The sequence below is a fragment of the Oreochromis niloticus genome, linkage group LG5 (assembly GCF_001858045.2).
Source record: "Oreochromis niloticus isolate F11D_XX linkage group LG5, O_niloticus_UMD_NMBU, whole genome shotgun sequence".
NCBI lineage: Eukaryota > Metazoa > Chordata > Actinopteri > Cichliformes > Cichlidae > Oreochromis > Oreochromis niloticus.
Window position 1 is genome coordinate 22,453,435 of NC_031970.2, and position 25,219 is coordinate 22,478,653.

Genomic DNA, 25,219 nt, shown 5'->3' on the forward strand with positions numbered 1-25,219 from the left:
TGTGAACATGATTTCCTCTGTAGCGTCTCTCCTCTATCCAAATGGATTTATGTGCAGGGATTGGCCTGCATCGCCCTCTGTCCTACATGGATGCATCAAATGTATGGGCTGTCAGCACGGCTTCTGTACAAAGCTACTCCCTGTCAACACTGGTGGTTTATGATAAGACAAAACAATAGCCATTCAAACACAGAAGGGATAACAACACCCCTCCCACGTACGGCCTTTCTTCAGCGTCTTATATCTCGCCATCTCTCATGCTCTCTGCACTGATAGACTAGAGTGCTAGCCAAACCAGTAGTTCACTAATGATATCATTCAGGGCTCTAGCTATCATTCACATCCCACACAGCAACAAGAACAAACAGCAGCTCTGACTGCATCTCATCTCTGCTTCCCTTCAGATAACACACCCCAGAAACTACAGGCAATTAGGAGAGGGAGAGTAACACCACTCCATGTACTTGACTTGTCTTGGCTTCTCCGCCACAGCTGTTCAAATGTCCGAAAGGCAGAAACTCTTCACCTCCGTCCACACTGCCAAAGCTGTGTTTTTGAAAGACCATTTCTCACAGGTAGCTGAGGAAACGCCGACTGTGGCTTTTTGATTGGCGGGAGTGAAAAGCAAAGCGGTAGATAATGGCAAGACTGTGGTGCTTTTACCTTGGAAAGATATATTATGTTTCGGTACCGAGCTGTAGAAACCCAATTTACTTAAAAGTGGCTTGTAAATGTGTGAGTTTTTATGTGTGTGCAGCTATCGATATAGGCTTATAGATAGATATAGATCTTTCAGCATAACATGAGCATTATCAGCCATAACTACTCTTTATTGATTTTCCCTGATTTTCTTGCTAAGGGGATGAGTGTGGCTAAACTCTCCCAACGAGAGAATGTCCTCTAAGGGGTAAAAGCGCTATTGGATCCCTTCACGGTAGAGGTCAAGGTTTCAGGTTTTCCTTTAATTTGCCAGTTGTTTTGTACATATAAGCCAGCTCTCTAAGGACCAGTTGAGAGACAAAGTAATTTCAAAAGCAATTCTTTGCTTGAGGCTACAAGGGTTCTTTTTTGATGGATGAGTGCTCTCCAACAATACAAAAGCACAGCTGAGAGAGGTAATTTTTTATTAGCAGACACGTAATGAGGATTTACTTTCTTCATCTTGCTTGCTCTTAGCCCCGCATCTCTAGCCTCCTGGCCTTCAGTGCTTTGTATGCACTGTTTCCAGTGCGGGGCGCTTTGTAATTGGTCATTTCTGAAGTGTCAGCAGGTTAGGGAGGACTGGGGACAAATACACCAAGGAGACAACTCTCTACCTTGCTGCAGCATAAAACAAAGGATCACAATAAGCATGCCATGCTCTGCTTAATCCAGGATTACCACCACAGTCATTAAGACAAAACTGGAAAGCTTCCACTCACCAAAATGTAAATCTAAAATGTAAACTAAGAGGGAAGGAGTGACTAACATTGCTCGGTTTTTAAATAAGCTATATAAACCCTGTAAAGGCAACATAGCAGCACAGCTATGAGCTGTGAAACAATGATTTAAATAAATAAATACATCATTCTTATTTCATGTCAAGTTTGCTACAGCACAAAACTAAGTAGTGTCACTGAAATTAGTGCTGAAAAATGATAAGACTTAGAGCCAAATGCGACATGTTTGCCCTTCATGCTCTTGTTGGCAAACTGGGTTTTGCCATCGTGACAGAACGGAGTTAAAGAGGCTGTGATAGTACAAGGTCCTTTTATTGCACTGCAGCCAACAAATCTGAAAATTTGGACCCTCTTTAAAGCACTATGCCATCTTCAGATCAGTGTCCCCAGTGAAGTATGACAAGGAGGAAATGCGGCATTCATAAAGAACGCCCCAAGTCTGTGTAAAGCGGATAACAACCACAATCATATTTCATCTATGGTTCAACTGGATCGGATAAATGTATCGCGGGTTTTGCTGGGGAGCTCTCTCTTTCCGCTCAGTGGTTCACGGGATCATTTTCTTCCCGTATGTGGAACACTGAGCCAGATGGTTGTTTAGGGCAGTTCAAAGAACAAGCAAAGAACCTGACACATGGGGAGAAACAAGAACTGGAGACTACAGGATAAGCAATTTCTCAACAAGAGCTGTCTTTCACCTCAGTGTGGCAGAGCGATAACCTGTCTCAGCTGAGTGGAAGCCATTCGCCCCCCACAGGCAGATGAGACAGCAAAGACAAAGTCACCAGGAAGGAAATTGAAACTTGCAAGGCTGCACAGCACCGGGACCACAGGTATGCTGTGATGGGCTGTTTGCAGCTTAATTATCGCAAAAGTAAAGGAAGCACACGTATCCAACTAAAAAAAACAAAGAACTGTGCCATTCATTTTACAATTTAGGCACAAAGCAAAAATCAACCATCATTAAGAAAACTGAGTGATTTAGCATTAGACTATTTAATATTGGATCAAAATCACTTTTTGAACTGAAAGCTCAAAATATAAAAATGTCCTCAAATTTAAGTGAGCCCTAAAGCATCCAAATCAGATTATACATCCAGTGATGTGATGTTGTGTGGGCCGCAGTGGCCCTTTAAGTCAGGAGCCAAAGGAAATCCATTTTTCTGTCTCTCTTGCTTTCACCAAGTGCAGCTCTGTCCCTTTAGGCTGTGCTCAGACTTGGTTTGTAATTACACATGGCATCCTGGGAGCACTGGCATGTATAATTACTGGTGAGGATAAGCACCCTGCTGGAGGCAGGACACAGTTTTCCCTCACACAGTTGTGGAGCTGGTTTACCACTCCAAGGCCAGCTGGACACTGTGTGGCACTCATCAAGCGAGATGTAACAGAGTTAATCTTCCCTAATAGGAAATATGAATGAATCCACCCCCTCATCCCCAAACATGCTTAGCTCTTTCTCTAAAAAATGTTCAACTCTATTCCTCTACCATCTTTCTCCATGTCTTGTCTAATAAATATTCAGCTCTGTAATCCAATATCCTGTGTATCCCGGCCTAAAAAAAGCAGATGCGTGAAATGACGAGATGGATGGTGCAGAAGATTCAAAGACATTTTTCACCCTCTTGTTTCACTGACTAATCTGAACATGTCAGTTTATTGAGTTAAAAAAAGAGTAAAACAGTTTGTGAAGACAGCCGAATTGGGGGGGCACAAGCGGTTCTCCATTAAACCGATTCCATCTGGATTGCTCCCGTTCTCGAATTTCAGAGTCTTTCTCGGTCCATAAAAATTAATGTGGTGTTTTACTACAGGGAGAGCTAGCATGTCCATATCCTTGCATAATATTGGCTTGAAGACCTGCGGGACCAGACTCCAGGGTATGAGCGTATTTATTTCTCGTTTCATATCCACCTTTAAAAGCGGCAACCCCTTGCCAGAAGCCCCTCTTTCATGTTGTTGCTGTTGACAGACAGACAAGCAGCAGTAAAATGCTAATAAATCTGACTGGGAGTGAAGCGATGCTCGGCGCTCTGATCTGAAATTCCGATTGATGAATTGGAGCAATGCGATGCTCTCAAGGTGAGTCAGACTACCAATTTATACCCCTCTTCCAAGGCACTTCCACACCTCTCACTGCCACTCCCATATATGTCTACACATGACATTTCATTTTCTCCTCCCTGTCATGGGGAGCCATGAGTGGGTTTGCTTCGGAGAGCTAAAACAAAGTGGGAATTCAGCAGATCAGAGGATGAACCAAATAGCAGCTCTACTTGAGATTCAATGCTTACACAACATGTTATGAGTGTCACAGCCAGCTGCATTTGCTATGTAGCTCCTTTACATATAGTCAGATGGCATTATATTTAAAGTAAGCCATAAATTTGTACTGTACATTAATTTTACTGAAAGAGTGAAATTGCATGCAGTTGTCCCTCAGTAAACTACTTCTGGTAACTGTAAGTACCTCCGGTAGTTTACTGCTTTATCCTTCATGACACGTTGGCCTCGGAGCACTCGCTGCTGCCCACTCTTGTTAATGAATTCTGCTCTGGAGATTTCTTGCAGACAGGCAGCCTGCTTGTAGATTCTTTACTCGCTTCCATGCTACAACACAAGAAAGGGCTACAACTACAAAATCCAGTGATTTAGTCTGTGCTTATTCAATCTGGGATCGTGTCATGGAGCTTATGTCAAAGCTCTATTACAGAAGATCCCGAGGGAACTCTCTGCCTTCGATTGTTAAGTCCAGCCGTGTAGGGTCACTGTGCAGCTGACTGACACCTGAGAGCCAAACGGTGATTTTGGAATTCGACGTTCAATCCTTCAAGTTTGTTGCAATAATAAGTTAAAGTAAGACCAAGCAAACGACTGTATAGACGTAAACAAGCAACAGAGACGTCTTTAATATACAGTCAAAGAGCCTTCTGACTTGCCATATATACAACTCAATATATTCCACTGCTATAACAGAAGCCTGCTATTTTACGTAGTCAGTTTTGAATCCATTTTCAGGGCACAGACCCCTTCTAGCTTTCATCATCGTCATTAAACAGGCACCGTATTTCAATCTGAATGCAAGGTGAATGCAGAAGAATCATTGAAAACCAGCCATGCCCTGGAATAGAGAGCCGGGAGTGAAAACCACTGGAGTAATGTGTCATGGTGACCGGCCTCTCAAGCAGGTATGAAATCCAATTTTATTTTAATTTGATGAAACTCATTTTGACTGATTGAATAATAAGAGGCTGGGCTGAGTCACACTACTTATGCCATTATAATAAATTGAGTATAAAGATCAATTGTGGTTTTGAGGAAGCACCTTCCTCTCACACAAACTCAATTTCAATGCTAATAGTGCCATCTAGAGTCCGTCAGTGTGCAGCTTAGCGTGTTCAGTAGAAAGTAGTAAGGAGATTAATGAGTACTAATTCATAACAATCAAAGTAAATACTGGGTAGTTTAAAATACCTTCTTACTGATTTAACTAAGGAGTGTCAGGATAGTAAGTGCATAAGATTATAAGATTCTGCATCTCAGCTTACAACACTTTGGACTATCTCTACTGTAAAACCCCCAAATGACCTAACTTAATATTAATTAGTGCATGAGCTTTATGTATTGTTCTTTTTAATGGTGGCGGATGGGGGAAGTGAAGTTTACTTACCAGCACTTTAATCATTTAATAACGCAAAGTTTTAACAAGTTAGATTAAATGTGATTTTAATTAACTCAAGCATAATAGACATTTTTTAATGCCCTGATATAACACAAAACTATGAAACAGCATATTTTGAACAAGGTAACAGATTCACTGCCTTCTCTGGATGCGGGTCAGTTATGCTTAACGCCCAAAGATCCGTTCTGAGCCAGGAAAACCCCTTAGAGTCTTGGCAGTTTCACACGGATAAGTACATAGTTTCATTCTTGTGAATGCGTGTGGTGGCTTTTAAGGTGTGTGCGGCTTAAGCTCATCGTGGCTTGTTGCTAGCCAAAAGCTAAACCCAAGACATTAGCCATTGATGACTTCCAGCCTGTGTTCACACTCAGCATTACTATTGAAATATTCATTAAAGCACTGTTATGGTAGCTATGCAGTACACGACACACACAAATTACAACAAAAAGCCAGTTAAACTAATATATAATTTGTATTAAATATAAAAATCAGTAAAATTAACATATTGTTCCTTTTGCACAGTATGTTTTTTGACTTCTCATACTTTATATTACTATTTCATTTAGGTATAGCATACTCACAATGAGAATGTGTTCAAGCATATTTGTTTTAAAGCCAACTTATTATAACTTATAGTGGAAGGCCACGCTATCAAAAGGAAAATAAGAGTTGCAGTCAAGTGAAAGAGAAAGTTTGCACAGGAAGTGCAGCCCTGTCAAAAAATAAGTAAAGTCCATGATTCTGTAGCTTGTAGAACCACTTTTAGCAGCAATAATTTAAAGTAATCATTTTCTGCATGTCTTTATCAGTCTCTTACAGGTTTGTGAGTCCACTCTTAAATCTGGACCATCTGGACTTTGATCTGGTCATTGCAGGACCTTGATTCTTTTCTTTTTCAGGTATTCTGCTGTGCTCGGGATCATTTTCCTGCTGCATGACTCAGTTTTGGCCAAGCTGCTGGACCACTGTTGTCACATTTGACTCTAGAATACTTTGATAACGTATTCTTAAAAGCTTATTTGAGGTATTTGTGCTTATATGCTGTCTTTGGTTTTCCACAAACACGGCCAAACATCTCCACTCTGGTCTCATCTCACCAAAGAACTTTAAGAAGTCTTGTGATTTGTTCTGAACCTAAACAGCACTGCCATACTCTTTTTAAAGAGAAGAGCCTTTTTGTCCCTCCCAAACAGGCCATACTCGTTCAGTCTTTTTCTAATTGTGTTGTCATAATCTTTAATATTTAACATGATCACTGAACCCTGTAAAGTCTGAGATGTAGCTCCTGGATTTGTTTTTAGAATTTCTGTGAGCATTGCATTGTCTGACACTGGTGTCAACACCTGTGAAGACTGGCAGCGGTCTTGAAAGTTCTCCACTAGTGATTAATATTTTTCAATGTAAAATGATGGACTTCAAATTATTTGGAAATAGCCTTTTAATTGTTCCCAGATTGATGGACAGCAACAACTGCTTCTCTAAGATCATTCCTCTTTGGCACTGTGCTAACCCACACCTGAGGGCTCCAGAGCGGCAAACTGTCAAAAGTTCTGCTTTTTTGGAGGCGCTCGCACTTCCTGATAATCAGTTAATCAACTGCATTTAATGAGCATCACCTGCCTGCCAACTAACCATTTATATTCCTTGGGAAGAATTAAGGGTGTGTGCAGAGTCCTGTGAACATTTTCTTTTTCACATGACTGTAGCTGCCGATTATACCAGGTGTAAATAGTTTCCTTAAGTAAAGTCTAAACAGCTAGCAGTAGCAACTAATAAAACTCATGCAATAAAAAAGCAGTAAAAAAAATTAAACACATAAAAACTATAGTTCTTTCACACAGATTAACTGCATTACAAATTAGTGTCCTGTTTGAAAACACCCTTTTTTAAATGCATTACTGTTAAGTAGAATTTCCAGCAAAAGTTAAGCCATGTGGCACCTTTTGCCATTTTTGTTTACTCCTGCGGCTGGTGGTGAGTAATCAGAATGTCATGTCACTCTGAAAACAGTAAAGAGCCATGGGAATTATGGTGCTCCATTGACAAAGAGTCAGGTCAAAAAGGGATTGAAAATTTGCACCAAGAACCTCAAACCTGTCAGTTAAGTTCAAATACTTGCCTACTTAATTTACCCCAGTAAAGCCTAATTCCTCATCACACTGCTTTTTTCCAGCTGCAAGAGTCATGGGATCTATATAGTAATCTCTGTGTTCTGTAGACACCCTATGAGCCAGACTCTCCACAAACTCCAGCACCAGCAAAAAAGTTTTAAAAGCTCTTCAATTAGTCTTCCCCCAGAACTTTCCACTGGCATGACTCACAGTCAGAGCTTCCACTAAAAGACTTCAGTTAAAAAAGGACAGAGAAAACAGTGGGTGTAAGCAGAAATACAGACAGTTATGCTGTTGTGTCAGATTCTTTATTCTATAAAGGGAACTGAATTGTGATCTGGCCATATAGAAATTCTGCAACTCTTACACACATGCAGTGACACTGCTCCTTGTCCACCACATAGACTGAAGTTGGGTCAAATGCCTCTATTTTGCCACACTGTTTGTCAGCTAGGTCAACTCGTCCAACAATGTACACTCACCACTCACCTTCCTTACTCTGTGTCAGCAGGACTGACACAATATAAGCAAGCAGAGCCTAAGTGTTAGTTTTTCTAAGCTATATATAGAAAATAACTTGCAACTGTGAAATTTCATCAAACTGCACAGTGTTTGCGCTGCTCCCGTATCAGCTGGGAACTCAATGAACATTCCCATCAGCTGTTGAACAGACTCTTTTTGTTGACTAAAAACACAACTCGTGATGGCCAGCAGTATGTGGAATGAAAGCAGGAAATAACCGCAGTTCTCAGCTGAGGAATGACCCGGTTATGCAAAATATGGATCTGGATCGAGATGACAAAAGGATATTCATTGCTTCTTTTATCTGGATTGTGACTGTAATGTAATTCATTTAGGCTACAACAGAACCCGCTACATTTCCAGACATCTGTCAGCTTTTCCTAGACACATGTGAAGAGGCTGTGTTTGCCCTTATAGTCAGGAGTCTGGTTACCATTTCTGAGTCAGAAACAGGCAAATGCCAAAGTGCCCTGGAGCCACAGATGAGAGGGGAAACAATATCAACAGTGCAACGTGGCAATGAACAGCTGACTGGTTTCATCATTCAAGCTCAGTTACTTTAAAAGACAGCTCGTATATTAAAGCCACTGAGCTACACATAGTAAATTACACTGAAATAAATCTGCTTACACAGTTCAGTGCCATGAAAAAATATGAATAAACAGTATTTAGAGCGAAAAGATTAGTTTATTATCCAAAAGGGATCAGTGGCCACTTAACAACTTAGCCGATGTTTCGTAGTTTTAGGAAAATATTTACATTTAAAGCAAAAAATGCCAACATAAGCATTTTCCAATGACAGGATACGGGATACACTTGTGACTTTGGGATACTGCATGGAGAAAAGAATTCAATTAAAGATATAACTGTAGCTGCTGGGAAATTGTGAGGTGATTTTAGAGACAATACAATAATCCTACACATACTGGCAATACTGATAATACTTTTAAATATAAAGGCAATTTTATAAAATGATAACATGTATATTTGTTCATTGAAGGTAGGAGCTTTTTGAGTGATAAAATTAAACTTATAAGACTTTCTTACTGGAAAGTTTTGTAACACAGGCTTTAGTCAGCCTTAGAGGAGTCTCTTATACTGCATGGATGCTATATATCTGATCTGTGCTGCTTTGTTTTGCGTGCTAAATGTTTTACTTACTAACACATTATAAACTGGTCACAAAAAAGACAATTTATGAAGAAAATAACCAGCAGTTATTGAAGCCATGGTCATATTTCACTTTTTTTCAGGGGTATTGTTAAGTACACTACACAGACAATCACAGCTCAATGGTAAATGATGCAACAGCTTTAAGTCTAAGTTTTAAATATACACTGTGAGCCTTTGAGTGGCCTTTAGGACTCTGTGCAGGTCAGCATATCTTACTGGCTGTAATATCTTATCTGCTAACAGAGTACATTGGATTTCGATGTTATGTCACGGGGTCAAATGTAAATACACCTTCAGTGCTGTGTAGTTAAACATTACGGTAACAGGTGCTACGTCTCAGGGTCTCACCTGCTTGGGGTCATCGTAGAAGACACCGATGGCGTTCAGCTTTGGCCCAATGCTGCAGCTTTCAGTGTAGGCTGCCCCGCAGTCCTTGTATGGTCCCTCTTTAAACTTATAAGCAATGGTGACATTTCTAATGGGAGGCGGCCCAGTCTTAATGACAATGTCTGACAGGACCCCCGAGTACAGCAGTAAGCCCCCCACCGTCACAACCAAACACAGCAGAAGGACAATTATCAGCAGCAGCAGAAATAAATCGGACATGGTCTCTCAAAGCGGTACAATAGCTGCAGTCACTGCAAAATCTGGGGCTAAACCTCCTCCTCCTGGTCACTCTCACACCGACGCTGTCGTCCAAATGGCTCAAATGACACGGCACAAGAATCTGGACTATTCAAAAGTCAGTGCTGAATTGTTTTTTTTCTGTGTGTGTGTGTTTTTTAAGCCGAAATAGCTACACGAAGTCCAAGCACAGCGGAAAGCTAGTTATTTCCCCAAACAAAGGTACACGCTTCCCGGTCAGACCAATCTTATTCACCTCGGGGGGAGGCGTTAATGTTTTATTTAAAGGACTTGTTGGTATTTGTAAATTACGTCGGTAAAATATCAAATAACCGTATAATACTTAATACTAAATGAATATTACTCCTACTGAGCTTCGAAAATCCTGCTTGGACGCAAAGAAATACTCATTATTATCAATAGCACCCCCTTTCTATTAATATGAACAAGTCTAAAAAGTAAAAAAAAAAAAAAAAGATTGATAAATAAAAAACTGAAATCACTTTCAGTATCTTGTATGTTTGGTCTTTTTAGCTATTCACGGGTTGTCAGGGCTACTTTTAGTGACAGTGTAGTCAAACATTACTGCTTCATAGTGTGACAACGTTCAGGAAACGGTGTAAATTCCAAAATACTCAGCCATATAAAAAATACATGTAAGCAGTATTTGGTGGATAATATTATTACAGTATGTGCAGGCATACCAGAACAAGTCTGGAGTACTATTTGGGACAGGAGTGATGTGACAGAAAAAAACCCAAAACAAAACATCTTCACATGGGTGTTTTTTACACACATTTTAAGATGGACTGTTTTCCCGCTTGTCACAGAAAACTACCAAAAACAACACAAGATGATGTGTACACTCACTATCAGATTAGAGGTCCTCAATGCTTATTTTGTTGCTGGGACCAGAGACACAAACCATGTTTAATCTCCTCAGTGCTATCAGCTCTAAACCACTTAGATCGTGAGTATGAAGTGTGACAAGTTATCATTGTTTGGCAGATCAATGTGCTGCAGCCAGTTTTGGTGTATTGTTCCATTTCAGTCAGCTGCATTTTGGAAAGCATCTAATTTATCACGTCCTGTTCACATCACATCCTGTTTGCTAACTCTTTTTGTTCCTAATTTTATTTATTTACTAGATTCATGATTAGAAGCAGAGAAATGCTGATTATATTTCAAAAGCTAAGCTTTCTTTTGTGTACCTCTCACGCTGTTTTCAAGTGTTGCTGATGGAAATTTTGTAATATAGCGCATTAAGATATAAGATCAACATTGTTGAAATAAAGGCCGCTACATAAAAATGTGTGCTGCTATCTACTGAAATAAAAATGTTAGTTTTAAACTACACGGAATAGACCCAATAAAACTAGCACAAAGGCACAATTTCTATTTCCTTGGTGATGTGTTAAAAAATAAATTGTGCACTGGACCTGTAGAGGATTTCTCTCCTCCTCAGGTATTTTAACAGAATTCATGCCATAATGTATTATCAATAAAAACTCTGCTATAACCCTGCAAAAAAGGAGCAGAGAACTCTTATACATTCATTCAAAGCTGTGTCTGTTCTTTGTGAGGTGAAACCTTCCCCAAAGCTATCACGTCATATTTCTCTAATTATCATGTAATACAACTTTAACGTGAAATTCTGTGCTTTTATATCAGCAAAAGCAAAAACTATGATTCACTGTTCATAGCTAGAGATCCATAGTACATAAGGAATGGCACTGTTTAAGAGTTGTTGTTTTTTAACTCTAATGTAGAATTTTAACCATCAAGCGCTGTTATTAAATGCTCATAAATGAGTCTCCAGGACCTTAAAGTATCAAAAATATATTCTTTCATTTCCTTTAGAGCTTACACTAATCAGTGCTGTCCCTCATTACAGGATTTGCCAGGAACAAAGATCGCTGTGTTTAGCCTGAGCACTGTGATGTGATTTTCCCAGGCTTCCAATACAAAGGAAAAAAACGCAAGTTCTCTGACATTGCCTCCAATGACAGAGCATATTAAAACACTACATTATTATGGTGATATTAAACTAATGACAGGACATGCCATTTTATACAAGACCTGGAAAAGAGAGGGAGTCAATTAAACAAAAAAATCAAATGAAACCATCAAAATCATTTTTATTTTTTACAGTTTCAAAGCTGATAAACAAGGTATTTTATGAGAATCGTTAAATGGGTAAGCATTTTAAAATATAACATATGAATGACATATTCATCCACCACTTTCAAATGTAACAAACACTTTTTTTTAAGACTGTGACCTAGTGTGATAACTTATTTAATAGGATTAACAGTAATGAGATTTTTTCATCTGTAAATAGAAAAAAAACGAAAATAGGAAGATTCAAACATTTATTATTATGTCAGTAAAGACGTATTACTCAGAGTCATCTGAAGTATCATCCTGGTCCACATTCTCCGCTCTGTTAACCTTCTTAATTCCCTCAGAGTCACTCTCCTGGGCCTGCACACAATAACAGCATACACATGGTAAACATGACTATTTGTGAACACACATGCATGAAACAGCATTAATGGTAGAGAATAAATACAGTGACTATATGTAAGACAGAGTTACATAGTTACACACCGCTTCCCTGTTAACTGTCTCAGCCTCTAAGTTTTAGCCTGCTAGAGAATGACAGTTATCTTATCGGCCCCACTGCTCTACAGTTTCAACTGTCTGTTAATCGACCAGTTAATACTTCTAAAAGTAAGTATCGTGCATTGGAGGGGGGAGGGGCTTGTGTTTTGTTTTATTTTAACCAGTTTTCAGATCCGAAAAAGTTCTCTTTTTTTTGTTTAATAACTATTCAAAAACCAACAACAAATTGTAATATATATACACCACTGCCCACTTTATTAGGTACACCTTACTAATACCACATTGAACTCAAGATGCTGCGCATTTCTCAGAGATTGTGGTCCATATTGACATGACAGCATCACACAGTTGCTGCAGATTTGTTGGCTGCACATCCATGATACAAAAATCTATTTCACTTTTAAAGGTGCTCTATTGAACTGAGATTTGGTGTCTGTGGAGACCATTTGAGTGCAGTGACTTCATTATCATGGTTCAGGAAATCAGTTTTGTGATATGGCACATTATCCTGCTGACCATGTCCATCTCTTTATGATGATGGTCAGCAGTAATAGTCAAGTAGGCTGTGATTTTTAAACAATGTTCAATTGGTACTAAGATGCCTAAAACACTACCAGCAGCCTGAACTGCTAATATAAGGCAAAATGGATCCATACTTTTCATTTTGTCGACACCAAAGAGAGACCCTGCCATCTTAATGTTGCATTTGAAATCAAGACTCATCAGCAATGTTTTTCCAATCTTCCATTGTTCAATTTAACTGAGCCCGTGAAACTGCTGTACCTAACAAAGAGAGTGAGTGTATAGGCAACAAACGTCTAAACTGCAACAAGCCTTTGGAGTGTCGGCCCAATTCATGTTTTATCTCTTACTAGAAATTGCAATTACCTCATCTTCTGACTGCTCCTGTGGAGGTGGTGAACGCTCCGGCTGCTGCTGCTGCTCCTCCTCCTCCTCCTCCTCCTCCTCATCATCATCATCTTCTTGTGACCTCTGAGAAAGAATCTCTTCCCCCTGCAGGGTAAATTATATCATTGTTTTAAGTCTATGATTTAAAATGTATTAGGAATTAAACCAATAATGTTTAATAATATTTTACCTTCAGGTTGCGATTCTTCAGATTACCCAGCCAAAAGGCCTCCTGACAGTTGTTGAGCGTCAGCATGGCCTTCACTCTGTATACAAACAGCTCGAGGCTCTTCTTCAAGGCTGGCACGTGGTTGGTTAAGCTCGTATCCTGATGCATCTGAGCACCAATGCATTATAATCAGTTAAAGAACTCCCAAGGATAAAGGTGAACACTACACAGACTCGGTCTTTTCTTCAAATTACCTTAGAATGTCCACACATGTGATGGAGCTGCCGAGTGCTGAGCTGGAAGGTCTTCAGCAAACTCTGGACATCCTCCTTAAAAGATACAAGCATCGCCATGTCTGTTACAGGTTCATCAGCATGGACAAATATTTGCCAATATGTGCTGATTTGCAAACTTTGCTTTTCAGAACATAACATAGAGAAAGATCCTTGGCTTAAAAATGGTGTCGTTATATAGGTTGTCAGCAGAGCACCTCAGGTTCACTGTATACAATCCTCAAGCTAAACTGAAGGTGGGGTAAAGTTAATTAGATTACTACGTTGGTGGTGTTTTTATTATTTTGCCAGTATATGAAATCATGGTTAGGGTATACTCTCATACAGCATCACTGAAAGTTTTAGTAAACATGACATTGTGTATTGTGCATGGGACGGGGATGGGGGATCTTACATGAAAGTGTACCGACAGATCGAGCTGTGAGGTGGCTTCATAACTACCTTGTGCCTTTTGAAACTGTAGTCTAACAGCGGCATTCCCAACTTCAGGAAAGACTCCAGGAAAAGGCGGCCATACTATCAAATACAAGATTCAAATCAGTTAAGGAAAAAGTTGAACAGTAGTGAAGGTAAGATCATAGTCAGCATGCAGAACACACTCACCTTTAAGCACACGTTGAGAACGGGCCGAGAATCAAAAACCTGCAAGGACAAAAACACACACGTGACATGGAATGGATATCAACTCCTTTTTTAAATATCATTCATTCTAATCACTTTTCCAACAGTACCGCGACCACATACTTAGCTAAAGGTCAGCAGTCAGTCAGTTTATATGTTATACCTTAACCAGGTTGACCAGGATGTGAAAGTCCCTGACAGCCAAGTTCCATGTCAGCAGTTTCTCACTCTGAGCCTAGAAGAAAGGCAGCATCTGAGTTTATGGGTCTGACTACTGTGATTTACATAAAGGAGAACATGCTGGACAGTGTGACACCTAGTGGCTGACCTCAGTGTTGTCACTCATTTTGCTAGGAGGAATCTTGCGAACAGCTTTCTCAAGCTCTGCCATTAACACTTTGTAGAACACCAGGAATGTCTGCCTGATGAAAGAGAGAAAACCAAGGAATCGGATGGCTTAATCTAACAGCTTAACCAAATCACCAACAGTACAATCACCAGAGTGGACTCCAGTATGACTGAGAATCAAGAGCTAATGGTAGAGACCTACCTGCTGAGCGTGGGCCAGGAAGCAGAGCTCTCATCTTTTGATGCATTGAGGAGCTCTGGGATTCCTTCAGCAGCTATTTCCTCCACTGCCTTCAGAATATCATCAACATGGTCCAGATAGATGCTACAGAGGCAGCCGGAGACAAAGATATTGCAAGATAAAAAGACCGTGATTCTGATTTCTGAATTACCTCAGACTAAATTTGACACTGATGTGTGATGTACTTAATTTTTTGTTGCCTACTGGTGATATATTTATATGCACTCACTGGCTGCTTTGTTAGGTACACCGGCTCAACTGCTGGTTAGTGCAAATATCCAATCAGCCCAAAACGTGGCAGCAATTAAACACATTTAGGCCTGCAGACATGGTCGAAACAACTTTCTAGATGTCACCAATCAACAGACAACAGCAAGCTCTCTATGAGTTTGTAGGAAGGCAACAATAAATCAAATAACCACTTGTTACAATCAAGGTATGAGGCAGATCGTCAATTTGCACAAGATCAGCAAAATTAGGAAACAGAAGATTGGAAGAATGTTCCCTAATCTGATGTTTCAAGATTTTACTGCAACATTTGGATAGCAGAGTCAGAATTTGGTGTAAACAACATGAACGCGTGGATCCATCCTGTTTAGTGTCAATGGTTCAGGGTTATGGTTGTGTTGTTATGGAGTGGGAGACATTTTTTGGGTCCCTTAGTACCAAATGAGCATCTTTAAACACCACAGTCTATCCGAGCCCTTCCCATAGTGTAAGCAATCTTTTGATGGCTCCTTCCAATAGGATTATGCACCATCTCACAAAGCTGGAATAACCTGAATGTGGTTTCTTTTTTTTAAATATATTTTGGGGGTTTTAATCTGATAGGACAGTGGAGAGAAAACAAGAAAGCTGGAAGAAAGATTAGGGGGAAGACATGCAGTAAATGACCAGTCAAACTGGTTTCTTGAACATGACCTGGCTTCCACAATCACCAGATCCCATCCAAAAGTGCATCTCTGGGATGTGATGGAACAAGAGATTGTAGCCAACAAATTTGCAGCAGCTGTGTGATATATCATGTCAATATAGACCAAAACCTCTGAGGAATGTTTCCAGCAACCTTGGTGAATCTGTGCTTCAATGAAGTCTAACAGAGTACTAGCACAGTGTACCTAATAAAGTGACCAGTCAGTGTATACTCAAGACTTTTAGCTGCTTTCATTTGAATTTACATTGGCACTAGAGGGCCACAAAAATGCAGATGTACCTCAGGAGAGTGTGAAGCGCTTCATTGAATTTGGTGCCTCGCTCCTTCTCGCCACTGGCCGTCACCCAGTCCTGGTTCAAGAAACGCCGTGCAAGGGACGCTAAAACAAGAAAAATAAATAAATCAGGTCCTCACGCACTCTTTGAAAATAATTCAAGTGAATAAGTGAATTAAAATGAGGCATCATGTTAGCCCAACCAGTCTGCTCTCTGTAAGCAGCAGGATTTGCTCCTTTCTCTGACACAGTGGAGAGAAGCTGAGAGAGACACAGAGCTATGCTGAGATTTGGCACTGTGCTGCGGAAGTTGAGCAGATATTCAAAACTGTGTCTAAAAGACAAAACAGAGAAAACAAATGCATTTATTATGTTATGAAACACAAATACCAAAAATATCTAAAATAAAAAAAGAGGAAGAAGAAGAAAGAGGAAGAGTTTCGTGGGGAATATTCTGTCAACAACAGCTTTGTCCCTGGATATCAAATCTTTTTTTTTTTTAAACATGCAAGCATAAGAATCTACCGCAGAAATAAGACTTCTTAGTGAGAGATGAAAAAACAAATCAAACTATGTGTGGAAGTGTCCTCTGCCAGAGTCTTAAAACTTAACCACTCACTTCACAAGCTGCTCCAGAGTCAACTCAGCACCTCCCTCTTTGAGTCGTCCAGCAAAAACTCCCAGAGCCTTCTTCAGTAAGCTCTTCTGTCCTGGTTGACTAAATCCAGACCTGAGAGATGCACATTTGTATACATATCATATAACAAAACCCAACACCAGTCAGACTGAGGCAAACATTTCTCAAGGCACACTGCTCTAGATGTCTTCTGAGGTAAACATCAGTGCTGCTGGTTCTCCTTACCAGCTGAAGGTAGTGTTCAGGACCTGCAGCAGCAGCTGATAGGCTGAAGACATTAACTGGTGTTCCTCCACATCTGTTGCAGGTCCATCAACAACGCCGTTGTTTTCAGATAGCATAATCTGTGAAAGAGCGAACGCATGTGCGAGAATTTCGTAAAAACATGATTTCCCATCTGAAGTCAAGACATTTAATGATTCGATACCTGAAAGTGGTTGTGGCAGTTCTCCAGGTGTGAGCAGAGAGCAGGCATAAGTTGGACACAATAAGAGGCAATATCCTTAGAGCTCCTCTGCTGGAGGTGGGAGAAGCCCACACTCTTATCAGTTCTTCCCTACACAGGAACATAGTTCAATAATTACAGTTAAATTATTAAATTTATACTGTATAAAACTATTATTGCGTTTCAAGGACAAATAGGCTTAAATTAATTTGGTCTGAATAAATTGCTCCATCTGTGACTAGAATTCCTGCTACAATATATGAAATGTTAACCTAAAATGAGTAGTGTTTATTGTGACAGAGTATTTTTTTTCTCTAAGATTGCTCCATAATGCTTGTTACTACTGTTGCTATGTTTTTTCCCACACCTTGAGGAATGGAGCTCTTTTGGCCGGGGCAGCTGTTAGACTGAACTCTAATTTGCGAAGCATATCCTCCAGGAGCAAGACGAGCTCAGCAGGGCCCAGCAGAACCTCCTCTCGCACCTTAGCAATGCAAAAACATTAGCTTGATTCAAATGGTGCACACGGTATAGTTGTAAAATACATTTAAAGCATCACACGTTTCCAAAAACGCTTATTTACCTTTGTGTGGAGCTCAGAGTCCAGCAGCGAGCGTGACAGCAGCCCACACTGCAGAACGCTAAGCACCTCCATGTCGAGCTCCCTAAAAAACGGTCTGTAGGATGCCAGGCTGACACCTGGCCGGATCTCCTTTTCCTTCTCCTTTTCTGGCTGTTCCTTGATCACAAGCAAGTTCATGTTTTAGTTTGTTTTGCTTTAAACAAACACATGAGAGGGTCGACTTTGTGAGATGTTTACCTGCTGAGTTTCATCTGCTTCTGTCGCCTCTTCAGCCTGTGAGCTGCTTTCTGAAGAATTCTTACCAGGGGCCTTTCTTTTCTTTCCTGTGCCATCTAAATACCATAACGAGGTCAATGTTATTATGTATAACTAACATACACATAACAGAAGTATATAAACAACGTAGGCTAAAATATCCTGTTACAGGTGGACTCGCCTTTCTTTATCTTAATCACAGGAACAGTGGAATTAGGTACAATCCCATCTGTACCGTCTCCATCAAAATTAGCAATAGGTGGCACATAGCCAGGTGTTCCTGAAGGGCAAAGTAAAGTAAATTGTTAGTAAAACTGACACTGCAGGGCAGAAAAGAGGGATTCTAAGTCCTTCTATTGTTGGATCAAAAACACACCTGCCAGAGCTCTCTCCAACAGTGTCTGAAGATAAGTGATGTTCTGCAGGCGAGTCAGTACTCTCATCTTCATATCTGTGTCTTTTTGTGTACAGAATGCATTTACCACCTGTGGAAAAACACACACAGCTTTAGGCTCCAGTCACGCTGGCCTAGAGACCAAGAGGGGAAAAGTGTGGCTGTGTGGCTGGGGCTTCAGTCACAGTCTTTTCCAAATAAGTGACATTAACATGCAGTTACCTCTCTGAACCAGTTGATGGTGTGAAAGAGCAAAGTACAGAGGAACTCCCTCTCAGCTTTTGACAAGCTCTCAACTTTCTCTACTACGTCCATGTTTGTTAGGATCAGAGGGCACCCTGTAATGAAGCACATAAACACATAAGCATAAACTGCTTTATAGCCACAGTACACAAGAACACACCGGTTTCCAGAAAGTATTCATCACTCCCTCTTCCTCACCCAGAAGGCCGTCAATCTCCTCCAAGTCTCCCTGATGCCGCTTCTCCACACACAACCTCAGGAGACGGAAAAATGGGGACAAACACAGAGAAGACACTCGCCTGCTCCCACAAATACAACAAACAGGAAATATCAAATACAGTAAATACAATAAGCAAAACAGATGACTGATTTAGCATTCTCTTATCATGGGGATGACTCACTTATGTGCCTTATTGACTTGATTTTGCTGCTCTCCTTTGTTTTGGATGTCTTTGGCCAGCAGAGGCATCAGGTTGATAGCAATGCCTCCCTGATCCTCATCTTCATACAATTTGTACATTGCACGAGCCGGAAAGGGAAAGGACCTGAAAAAAACAAAAGAACAAAAAACAGGATGGCTCAGTGACACCAGTTATATAAAAACATAACTCAGTATGCTGAAAACAGTTACTACGTCATCATCACTAACCCTGATATTTCCGGGCCCAGGTCCACTACAAAGTCATCCTCAAAGTCTTGAAGGACACTTTTTCCAATCATGTCCTGGGAGAATAAAGAAAATAACAGGAAGGTTTCATCTTACAAAGTACGGTACAAACAGGTTTTACTTTAAAGTATAATGCGTACAGTTATTAATGTATAAAAACAGTTTTAAAAAGAAATAGAAACTACCACAAAGAAAGAAAAGAATTAAAAGTTATGTCTGAGCAAAGACATCTTTGTAATCATATCCACTAATGTTAGAATGTTAACCAGCTAACACCTATAGCTTCACATAATGCTACTTTGTACCTCATGACGAGACAGTTAGTAAATGTAGCCTCCAGTTTGCCTTCAGTACAACATGACAAATTGCGTTTGAGAAAGCCTCTTAAGCAGAAAGAGTGAGAAATTCTACATATTGCACCTTTAAGTGAGAAAACGATTATTAAGATAGAAGGTTTTGTGAGTTTCCGAGACATACCTGGACCTGTGGGTCCAGAGCAGAGCTCAGAATCAGGTTGGCCAGTTCATCATAATAAAGAGCTGCAGCCTCAGGTGAGCTTTCACTGCTCGACTTCACCAGCTCCAACAGAGCCGTCACCTGCAGCGGGAAAAACAAACACAAATGCAGATCTGTGACAGACTTCAAAGAAGAAAAAAAAATACTGGTTCAACCAAAATGAAAGGGTCCAAAGTTTGAAAGGTTCTGAAGTTTTTACAGTGTAGAAGATACCATATATTTAAAAAGATTACATATAAATACTAGCTGATCAAACACTGTTATCTTAAATAAAACATGCCCTGTGGCAAAGATAAAAGAATAATGAGATTTTAAAGAGTAATAAGTAAAAAAAAATATCAATAGAACCACAAACTACTCATTCTGCTTGTTTTAATGGCTAATACGTACCTGTCTGAGTGTCTCCTGGGACAGCGACCCGCTCTGCGATTCCTTAGCTTTGGACCTGGAATAGACAAAAGAAGTTATGGACAGAGTCTGCGATGACACCGAAAAATTAATCACAGAGTAAACAAGGCGCTTATCTAATGTTTGCCAAACAAGTTTTTACCTGAATGCCCCCATGCTGCCCACAATCATCACAGCACCAATGATGCCAATGCGCTTGTACTTGGGCACAGTGCTGGAGAGCTGTTTGCGGATCACTATGTGCATATCATCCTGTTTGGAATAAAACAGAAGAACACAGGTCAGTAGATGAGGGACAGTAAAAAATAAAAAAAGGCAGAAAAAGTGTCCAAGGCTGGGCTGTCCAATATCTGGATCCACCGAATGCGCGATTTTGCACCTGAATGTGAGATCCTTGCTTCTGTCCAAAGGCCAGTCTGCTCAGAAGGTGGAAAAGTCTTCGAATCTGCTGCGGAGTGAGGTTGTCCATGTAGTCCAAGATTCCCTATGTCAAATATCATGACTGGTTACAATCAGAACCAAAAACATTTTCAAAACACCGCTGCTGAGTTAGAAAACCCATCATCCGCACGCTGCTTGCTTTGTATATTTGATTTGCAGCTACAATGTTTCGATCGTCTCGTCACCTTGACAAAAACAGCATACATGGCCATTTCCGAGGGTTTCTCGTTAACTAGACCACAGAGCAGCTCCAGAGCCACGTCCACCTCTCCACCCACACCACTACACACGTGGGTCACGAGAGAGCCCACCACCTCCTATTAAAATACCACAGGGTTGAATTACTCAGAAGAATCTGTATTTAGAAACATTTACGCATGATTCAAATTATTCTCAAACTCACCTGATGGCAGTAAGAGTCAAACGCAGTGAACGCATGTCGGTACATGTGTCCTCCGAAAGGCACCATGCAGGGGTCGGGTGAGCGCACCAAACTCTGAGCTAAAGCAAGGGTGGAGGGGAAGTACCCTCGCATGACCTAAAAGAAGAACAATAATAAATACAATGAAGTATTAAAAAAATAAAGAAATACTGCACTGGGCTTGTGTTCTTATATTTAAACTTCTATCTCTACAGGCTGACCCACCTGAGCGTAGTCCCTGAAGGTTCTCTGTAACAGAGCCTCTTGGATCAGTCCGTTTCTCACTTTGACCTTCAGCACTCTTTCTGCCCCCCGTCGGCTCTGGTTGGCATTGGTGGAGTGAAGGATAAGCAGCACCAGCAGATCCATGACCTAACGTGGCAAAGCAGAAATATTCCAAAGAGATGCCTAAAAACTTTAATGTGGTGTATAAACAGGCTTCCTAAAGAAGCTAAAATCACACTTGTCACCCCACAATGTTTTAAATCTGTCACTAAATACAAAATCAGCAAACTCTTGTTTGCTTAACTGCATAAATTCTATTAATTCAACTTCTTCTTATATATACAGCCATGAATTTTTCACCTGTTTGAGAGCCAGTGTATAGACCTAAGAATGGGACCAAGCCGTCAGTTAGCGTTCTTTGGGAATATGGTGAACTTACCTTATGCCCCTCCACCTCATCCACAGACTCTATGGCCTTATTAAAAAAGAAAAAAACAGAGAGAAAGAGAGAGAGAGGGGGAAAAAGTACATTTAAGTCACTGACACAAGCAACTGACTCAATCAGTTAAGTGAGGGGCCATAAGAACATTAATTCGTTTCATACCTTGAGCCAAGCCTCAGAAATGGTTTTCTGGAACCGCACTGCTGACTTGATGCAGTCCAGTATCAACGAGATGCTGTCCTGGCTGCTGCCAGCTGCTGCTGCGGAGGCAGACCTGCATCAAAAACATCAAAAACTGGATCACATCACCAACAAACCACATTTCTTACTTCAAAACTTCATGTGTGTCACATGTTTTGATACTGGGCTGTAAATTAATTGGAATGCGTGTTATCTTACCCGGCTGCTGCTTTACTATTCATACGACTCTGAGAGGCTTGCAGCACAGGCGGAAGGACGCATTGCTCAAGCTCCAGCTTTTTTCGAAGATTACAGACAACCTAAAAACAGGGAAACACTTCTCATATCCATTCATTTAGTAAAATTATGGGGTGTATGGGGATTTTTTGTATTGCTTGAGCACTCTGACCTCGTATGCATCAGAGGCCGACACAGAGTGCAGGATGAACTTGACCACTACGGGGAGGTCCTCTAGCTGCACAGCAGCCAGCGTGGCCATAACAGCTCCACGGACCTGAAAAACCAGAGAATCAACAAGTAAGAGCACATTGCTACCAGTGCACATGTGTGTTTATATGTGCATGTGCACACTACCTCTGTCAGCAATGAAGATGCGAGGTTAAGACTAGAAAGTGCATCCAGGATGGGAACGGTCAACTGAGTCTTCTCCTGGAGTAAAGAGCTGCAGAGAGGAGTGGTATTAGCAGCAACCTTAAAACACAGACTGACCACAACACATGTGTGTTAGAGATTTAGTGCACATACTTGAGCTCCCTGGCTGTATCATTGTGCTGGGAGTCTTCCAGTATCTCTGGCAAACTGGTGATGATGTCACGCTGAACCTCCACCGGAGCTACTGACACCAACTCCATGAGCTTTGACGCCAAATCCTGCAGAAAGATAAATAAGCACAAAAGAAGAAACATGTGATTATAGGACCAACTCAACAGGCCAGACACACCTTCAATTACAAAAGCAACAAAACCTGTCATCAAACAAATGATTACCTTAGCGTCCACAACTCTGTCTAGCCATTTGAGTTGGTTAATAATAATGCGTGGGATACTAACTCCTCCATCGCTGGTACTATAGAGTAGAGAAGACAGTTAGATTTTTTTTAAAAAGACGTATTAAAAGTTCCAAATTTTAAACCAAAAAATTGCGTAGTACATCAAAATGTCAGGAAATACTGACCTATCTAACATATACTCAGGGAGCTTCTCAAGCAAGGTGTTAATGATGGAAGTCTATAAAAAAAGGACAGGTGATTGGGGATTTGTGGTACTGTATTTGTACTAATACATACTGCTTTTCATTTTGACTGTGCTTGTGAAAACGCAGTTTTCTTTTAGAGGTCATTGCAGAAAATCTCACCTGTAACATTTCAATCCCCAACAACATCCGCAGCAGGCTTTCCTGGAATGAACTGACAGAACTGCAGCACACGTGGAAACATATCAGTTTTATTAGCTTAGTCCAACTTCTAGCTGTGTCCTCCATAATTTATGGAGCTGTCAAAAGTAGCCTCTTAATGCACTGGGTGTTTATGGGATGTTTACCTGGAGTCTCCATTAGACGACTGTGGGACGCATGGAAGAAGGCAGTTCCTAAACCTGTCAGTGTTCTCCATATATGACTCCAGTGCTGTGATGAACTCTTGAATGATCTAAGAGATGAAAAGTAGGAACTTAGGGGGAAACGTGTTTTTTGTTGTATTTTTGTGTTTACTGTAAGGTTGTTGTACGGTTTATACTCACACCAGGGTACCTGGGGCTCTTCTGAAGTTGCTGCTGTATTCGTCTCTGAAACACTACTTGGTCAACACCTGGAGGGGGATAAGACCAGATGTAGGTGAGCATCTCATTTCATTTACAGCCCTGCTTTGTTTCACAACTGAATTGGGTGCGTTTACCTATCTCGTTAGGCATGCCGCCCGGTCTCAAGATGACACCGGCCACTCTGACAAAGTCAACAAACACACACTGATTGGTCTCCTCTGGGGCAGCTTCCTTAGACTGGCGACCAGCGCTGCGACTCTTCTTCACTTCTGAAAGCAGATATAAACCTTAAAGAAAACAATATCACAGAAAACAGCTATACAGCTTCTCTCACGGGAAACTGTGTCAACAGAGGTGCTACTTAGCTCCCAAGACTGATGACATTTTTGGGAATACATGGAGAAATATGCCTTATACACATACACGTTTTAAACTTACTAGGTGCTGCAGGAGCTCCCGCTCCTTTATCCACGGAGGAACGTCGCTTTTTGCGCATCATCTGATGAAATATGAAGGACAGAAGGCTGTTAATAGCTATACTAGGTTACCATACACACACAGGGGAGTTAAAAAAAAAGAAAGGGGGGGGACGGTAACCACTGTCGCTATAATAAACGACACAGTTCAATAACTTTAACACAAACGTTCTTTTTGTCTTTAACATCATGTCGATATGAAATTTTCTGGTTGGCAGAAATGTTTTTATGAAAAATGGTAGACATACTTTTACTGAGCAGACGAAGCCACGGACGACCAAACACCGAAGTTACAAAACAAACTTCCGCGCCAAACAGCTCCGCGTCATCAGCGTCGTCACACTCGCGCATGCTATTGGCTGCTAGAAAAGCTCTGCTATACAGCCATAACTGTAAATGTGAAATATAGCACCGTTATTGGTCACTCTGTTTACTGATCTGTGTGCTGTACTTTACAGCAGTCCGTCAGTAATGTGCAATATTTTCATTTTCAATCACTCGGCCGGTTTGTATGAGTTGGTCATACTTAAGCGTTTGGGACTGGATACTTAATAACTCAACAGCCTTTCCGGGACGCCGTGCGACACAACGAGCAACTCCATCAAAGAGTACACTGGATCAAGCTATTGCACTGCCCCCTGCTTTCTTCTTCGTCTCTCTTAGTTTGCCGACAACATTGTCCCGCTAATATTTTAATTTATTAAGTTAATACATTATTTATTTAGATTAAAATATATATTGATAAATATCGTTTTTTATAAATATATTTTTATTAAAATAAATAATCATATTTATACATGAGCCTGTATGGAACCCCACAATATTTTCATGACAATACATTAGTGTGTATTTTCACAGTCACCCGACAAAGTATTTGCATGTATATTCAGCTTTAACTGTACTTATTGTGTACTTTCTTTATTTTTTCCTTTTTTGCTCTCAACTGATGACATGCATATGCAGCTCAAATAGCTGATTTTGTTTCCACAGAACATCAGAAAATATGGGCTAGTTTGAAGAAGCACCAAGGTAGGCCTGGCTTTGCACCTGCAGCCAAACTGGAGCAGTGGAAAAGAGGCAGGAGACAAATGTGCAATCAATATAGACAGTGTACATGTGCATATCAATTCAGCATAAATCATA

At 40.6% G+C, this 25,219-nt stretch overlaps 2 protein-coding genes across 3 annotated transcripts in view; both read right to left on the minus strand.

Moving 5' to 3' along the window:
• tex264a (testis expressed 264, ER-phagy receptor a) overlaps nucleotides 1-9,800 on the minus strand; it is a 73,750-nt gene extending 63,950 nt beyond the window's left edge. The window contains exon 1 of the mRNA XM_003441285.5: nucleotides 9,276-9,800. Coding sequence (XP_003441333.1) covers nucleotides 9,276-9,533 — 258 coding nt within the window. The 5' untranslated portion in view covers nucleotides 9,534-9,800. The remainder of the gene's footprint in view (nucleotides 1-9,275) is intronic.
• A 1,864-nt stretch (nucleotides 9,801-11,664) lies between these two features.
• On the minus strand, nucleotides 11,665-24,683 carry fancd2 (FA complementation group D2). Of its 2 annotated transcripts, XM_005469546.3 has the most exons (45): nucleotides 24,603-24,683; nucleotides 24,325-24,466; nucleotides 24,039-24,099; nucleotides 23,735-23,869; nucleotides 23,580-23,647; nucleotides 23,382-23,488; nucleotides 23,197-23,257; nucleotides 23,017-23,069; nucleotides 22,830-22,908; nucleotides 22,588-22,712; nucleotides 22,417-22,504; nucleotides 22,232-22,336; nucleotides 22,042-22,142; nucleotides 21,805-21,916; nucleotides 21,640-21,675; nucleotides 21,201-21,347; nucleotides 20,958-21,092; nucleotides 20,740-20,871; nucleotides 20,493-20,597; nucleotides 20,256-20,365; nucleotides 20,096-20,150; nucleotides 19,667-19,786; nucleotides 19,172-19,245; nucleotides 18,924-19,067; nucleotides 18,721-18,821; nucleotides 18,502-18,617; nucleotides 18,262-18,370; nucleotides 18,067-18,165; nucleotides 17,868-17,962; nucleotides 17,631-17,786; nucleotides 17,415-17,531; nucleotides 17,030-17,158; nucleotides 16,828-16,946; nucleotides 16,585-16,695; nucleotides 16,169-16,299; nucleotides 15,971-16,070; nucleotides 14,719-14,841; nucleotides 14,497-14,590; nucleotides 14,332-14,403; nucleotides 14,151-14,189; nucleotides 13,989-14,063; nucleotides 13,509-13,583; nucleotides 13,276-13,422; nucleotides 13,065-13,190; nucleotides 11,665-12,035 (listed from the first exon to the last, which is right to left on the minus strand). In XM_005469546.3, the coding sequence occupies exons 3-45, from the start codon at nucleotides 24,097-24,099 to the stop codon at nucleotides 11,949-11,951; spliced, it is 4,374 nt and encodes a 1,457-aa protein (XP_005469603.1). In that variant the 5' UTR covers nucleotides 24,325-24,466; nucleotides 24,603-24,683; the 3' UTR covers nucleotides 11,665-11,948. The 2 variants fall into 2 exon arrangements, with proteins under 2 accessions (XP_005469603.1, XP_005469604.1); XM_005469547.4 differs by having other exon boundaries at nucleotides 24,325-24,642.
• Nucleotides 24,684-25,219: the final 536 nt, after the last annotated feature.

Coding starts and splice junctions, on each gene's coding strand:
- fancd2 (XM_005469546.3), bottom strand. CDS start 24,099: ATGATGCGCAAAAAGCGACGTTCCTCCGTGGATAAAGGAGCGGGAGCT. Junction 21,917..22,041: donor AATAGTAAAGCAGCAGCCGG/GTAAGATAACAC, acceptor TTTTTGATGCAG/GTCTGCCTCCGCAGCAGCAG. Junction 14,064..14,150: donor TTCTCAACGTGTGCTTAAAG/GTGAGTGTGTTC, acceptor TGTATTTGATAG/TATGGCCGCCTTTTCCTGGA.